The sequence below is a fragment of the Taudactylus pleione genome, unplaced genomic scaffold, assembly GCF_031769625.1.
Source record: "Taudactylus pleione unplaced genomic scaffold, aTauple2 ptg000019l, whole genome shotgun sequence".
Taxonomy (NCBI): domain Eukaryota; kingdom Metazoa; phylum Chordata; class Amphibia; order Anura; family Myobatrachidae; genus Taudactylus; species Taudactylus pleione.
Genome location: NW_028284421.1, coordinates 18,405,679 through 18,410,830, shown reverse-complemented (window position 1 = coordinate 18,410,830; position 5,152 = coordinate 18,405,679). Strand labels below are relative to the sequence as shown.

At 37.5% G+C, this 5,152-nt stretch overlaps 1 protein-coding gene across 1 annotated transcript; it reads left to right on the top strand.

The window, feature by feature from the left end:
* The first annotated feature begins 3,715 nt into the window (after positions 1–3,715).
* Positions 3,716–4,690, top strand: LOC148540363 (olfactory receptor 5AR1-like). The gene has a single exon (XM_088444044.1). The coding sequence runs from the start codon at positions 3,716–3,718 to the stop codon at positions 4,688–4,690; it is 975 nt and encodes a 324-aa protein (XP_088300170.1).
* Positions 4,691–5,152: the final 462 nt, after the last annotated feature.

Sequence of the window (5,152 nt, the reverse complement as noted above, 5' to 3'; positions counted from 1 at the left end):
CTTCACTTTCCATGCCTTTTTGCACCTCCCTTTCTTCAAGTGTTCAATACTTTTTCCCTGTATCATTTTGATATTATTACACATAACTTAATTTATGAACATATATGGTTTGATTCTTTGCATGTGTGGATTGCATGGGTTGTTGCTGACGTTTGGTGAAAATTTCATTACAATAGCCCCATTACAAATATATTTACTGAGAAAAATGTTGATGTGTTCAATAGTTATTTTACCCACTGTATATAAATAAAGACAATGGGTCCGCAGTTTTATTTCAACCTTTCAGAATGTTGTAGCTGGGCAGCGGCCAGGAAGTAGGAACATCCTCTGCCTGTCTGCCGCAGCCTGGTGGCCCTGGAATACTGAAATTGTACACCCAGCCCAGCCCGCTCCTTGCTATTACTAGGTTTATAGAGAGAGGGTGTAAGCTTTAGTTGGCATTTGGAGTACAGAGAGCATTGTAGTAGGTAGATGGGGTGAAGGTTAGAACAGAGGCATCACCGGGTCTTATGACACCCGGTGTACACCCTGGATACCCCACGCACGCCTTCCCAAAAAGGGTGTGTGGCCTAAATAAAAGAGGAGTGGTCTTATGAGGGATCCCAATAACATTACTTTAGGGGCACCCCAGCACCACCAGAGATGCTGGGCTGCCCCAGGAGACTGGGGTGTCTGCATTGTTTGGCTCCTCTTCTATGACAGGAGCCAGGGGCTGCAGGAGAATGTTACACTGGAGCACTTGGCTACTGTTACTGCAGAGGAGCCAGAATTTTGGTTTCACCCCTCCAAGGTGACACCCAGGTGCAGTCCGCACCCCTCTCATGACGCCACTGGGTTAGAAGGGTGACTGGCTGCAGATATCTTCATAACTGTGTATGCATGTTCAATCCAGTGCACTGCTGTGCAAACAGCCTACTGTGTGTTTGTCAGTCACAGTAGCACCTGCAATCTAGTGCTGTAAACAAACTGTTGTGTCTGTGAATGTTTGTTAAAGTGGACTTGCACTTGTTTTTAACAAGGATATCTCTCAGTATCTACACTGCAGCATATATATTGTCAGTCTCTTGTGTATGAGGGCAGAGACAGTGTGATTTCAACTTCAAGATTATTTGTCCATATAATACTGTGCTGTGTCTGAGCGAGCTGCCCCCAAAGAAAGAAGACCTCATTTCTCTGTTATAAAAAATAATAATTACAATTTTTTTGATGGTGTTTAAAAAATATTTATTATAATTCAATTAAAATTTTATTTTTTCAAGATTGTTCTTTTTTTTGTAGAGGCAGCATATATTACTGTACTTAGTAGGTGTAGACATGTCCCTGTCAGCTGCACCCCAAAAAGAATAAATCCATGATTGCAGGATCAGAGTCCTTGCATTCCTTATGAGCAATCCCTATTGTCTTTTATGTTTTAATGACTACTGTTTGTATTCATCATTTCAAAAATATATGTCTTCAATGTTAAACAAATGTATATATTTTACTTATCTGTGGATAAATTCTATTTCTCTGTGATTTCTTGATACTTACAAAATCTACTATTTGATGTAAATATTGAAATACAATTTGTAGACAGTAAAGTTGCTATAGTGTTCATGTAAGGTTAGCAAATATATCCTATAGATAATAATGTTACAGTTACCACTGAATTTTACATTATTCCCAGTATACTGTAAACTCCCTCTGAAATTATTTATTCCACATGGATTAATTAGTAATGTTAAATAAAATACATATAAACCCCTCACACAAACTACTTTTTAAACCCATGTTACAGCACTGTGTATGCACCAAGAACAAGCTCTCTTGTTTATACAGTATGATGTGGATTTTCAAGTGGCTACATGAAAGTGAGTAGAGTTTTATTTGTAGAAATATATGTATAATTCAGTGGTCTAACAATGTGTTGCAGTGGTTGCAACTGTGACCAGGTTTCAAGGGGTGCTGGGTTATGTCCCTTGCATGCACTAGGTTTTAATGTGACCCGGGTACCAAAATCCAGGAATGTATTAATGCACACTAATAATATTTGCAGGATACTCCCCAAAAACAGGATGTAAGATAGAGGGACAATAGCAGGTATCTCCAATATATACCATGATCCCTATATTTCCGACAGCAGGAGCAACTCCCATAGGTGGGGGCTGCTAGGCTGATAGAGTTAACAAGATCCATACTGCAAAGCATTCCGGAGCTTGGAACCGGGAGCTAACATCATCTTCAGAATGCGTCAGCTGCTGCAGTCTATGGTCTACATTCCACATAAAATGCAGACAATGGCTGCTGCACATGAACAGTCAGCAAATCATGCATGTGCAGTAGCAATGCGGGGTCCTGATAGAGGAGTGAAGTGATGGCTAATGCGATCACTTCACTTCTAACACACCGCAGGGACGGGCTCCTTTTCGGAGACCCTATCACTGCATGTGAGCCTGTCCCTGCATGTGTATTTATACAGCTTTGCGAATCTTCATTTCTTATTGCTGCAAGTAGCATTGATAAGAAATTATAATAACTAGTATAACTAGGATCCGATACTTTGTAAATATTTCACTATTACTGAGATAGCTTCCATATAACTGGATATCTTTCTAGAACTTCCTCCTCATATCAGACACACAAAAGGAATGCTCAGAAATGGTCCTTTATCATTCTCCACATTAACAGGTAAGCTAAATAATTCATATTAATGTCCATGCAGAGGAGAGATGTGCGCTGCCCCGTGTTTTGGTTTTGGATTAATTTTAGTTTTTTGGTTTTGCAAAACCACAGTTCTTGTTGTTGACCAGCAAGAGGTCTGACAGACCAGACCACAAGCGCAAGTGAGGTGATGACTAGATGAGAGCATAATAAAATATACAGTATGTCAGTAGTTCACAATTATATATACAATACAGCTTCCATTCCAGGGCAAATTCTTGACATTTTGACATAACTAAATGAATGTATATAGCAGTCCTTTCATTCTTACAGATAAGACACAACTTCTCACTGCATGCTCCCGATATATCTGCAGTAAATACACAAAGATGTGTAAATTCGCTTCTGCACACTGATTGCGTCCGTTACTAAGATACATTCAACTTAGAATCAGCCCCACAGTGGCTACAGACAAAGTAGAAACAGTATTCATAATATTAAGGTGTGATTTGTAATTATTTATTTATTTATTACCAGTTATTTATATAGCGCACACATATTCCGCAGCGTAGTTCTCATGATATACTAGTTTTGTAAAAAAGGATCACAGTGGTCCATCTGAAACCAGATGGGAATGTTTAGATTCACACCCCTGCCCCTCTTTAACTCTCCTTTTTCACTTTTTTTTATTCTTTCTTCTGTACTGTTATTATAAATTTTTAGTTGTGGATAATTTTTTGCTAATATTATTGGTTGATTTTCAGGAGTATCTTTGTTTTCAACATGAAGTGGTATTTGATGGGTAAGTATAGGAAATAACAGAAGCATTTGTAGACTATAGATGTGTGTTGACAGAACTTTCTGTTATTACATGCCAACATAATGGCATCATTTTTTATCAGCCGTTATTTTTTTTGTATAGATTTGTCCTGCAAAAGTTATAATACCTGAAACCAGATACTGATTTTCAAGTGTACTAATTTTTCAACTGTCCTTGTGAGGTAGAGAGTAATGATCAAACTTCTATTTATAATTGTATGGTTACATTTTTTGCAGGAATTTTTATGGTGTTTCAATGGAGTTTGGAGTCTCAATGGCATTTTTAGAAGGCAACAACCAGACCATGGTCAGCGAGTTTGTTCTTATCGGCTTCTCTAAGAGACCAGATCTACATACATTTTTATGTTTGACATTTTCATTTGTTTATCTAACTACTCTCTTGGGAAATGCTGGTATAATAGTTATTGTGTATAATAATACCCAGTTTCATACTCCCATGTACTTTTTCATAAGTAACCTCTCCTTTCTTGACCTTGTATACTCTTCAGATATTGCCCCAAAGATGCTAGCTGGTCTGCTTTTTGATCAAAGATCTATTTCCTATATTGGCTGTGCTATACAACTTTTCTTTTTTTGTGCTCTTGGAAGTACTGAATGTATTCTTTTTGCTGCTATGGCTTATGACCGTTATGTTGCAATCTGCACTCCATTAAACTATAACTTGGTAATGCAAAAAAAGACCTATCTGGGACTACTTTCTGGGACTTATACAGCCGGTGTCTTGCACTCTATAATCGAGACTTGTTTTACCTTTCATCTTTCCTTTTGTGCATCTAACATCCTCTACCATTTTGCTTGTGACTTCCCTCCGTTATTAAGCATCTCCTGCACAGACACTACTCTTAATGAAATTGTTCTGTTCATCCTCTCATCTTTTGTCACAATTCCTTCTATCGCAGTGATTTTGATGTCATATATATCCATTTTCATGGCCATTCAACGGATAACTGCTGTAGAGGGAAGACAGAAAGCTTTTTCTACCTGTGCCTCTCATATCACAGCAGTTACATTACTTTATAGCACAGTCCTTTATGTGTATCTCAGCCCCAAATCTCTATCTTCCAGAGATAATATCAATATAGCAACCGTCGTTTACCCAGTGGTACTACCTATGATAAATCCAATAATTTATAGTTTGAGAAATAAGGACATAAAAATGGCTATAAGAGCAGCATATTACAGGCAGTGCTGTCACATAGACCTAAGGTAAGGGAGTCAGTCATCTCTGGTAAAACAATATATAAAGTATCATTTATTTAGTACTACCTACTGTCTATTGTAGATGTTTTTAATTAGGTTGTATTGTCATTTTACCAAATGTTGTATTAATCTTTTTACTTTAATATAATCTATTTATTTTTCTTTCATATACAGAAATATATAGTCAGTGAGGGATTATTAGGGAATACCCAGGATCTTTTTAAGAAATAGTCTTTTAGATGATTAAAGGCCATAAGATTTAAAAAAGTTGTAAAATGGTCTTGTAACTTTTAAAATAGAAATATCCAACAATATACAGGCCTCTCTGTATATTACATTATTCCAGGGCTAGGACAGCAGGTCTACATGCACAACATTCAAATAACATGTTTTGGAGGGACATTAAAGAAGGGCTGCTTTACCAGCATGTTGAAACCTGCCGCAAATCACCAACGATTCTGCCCTCCAAAAC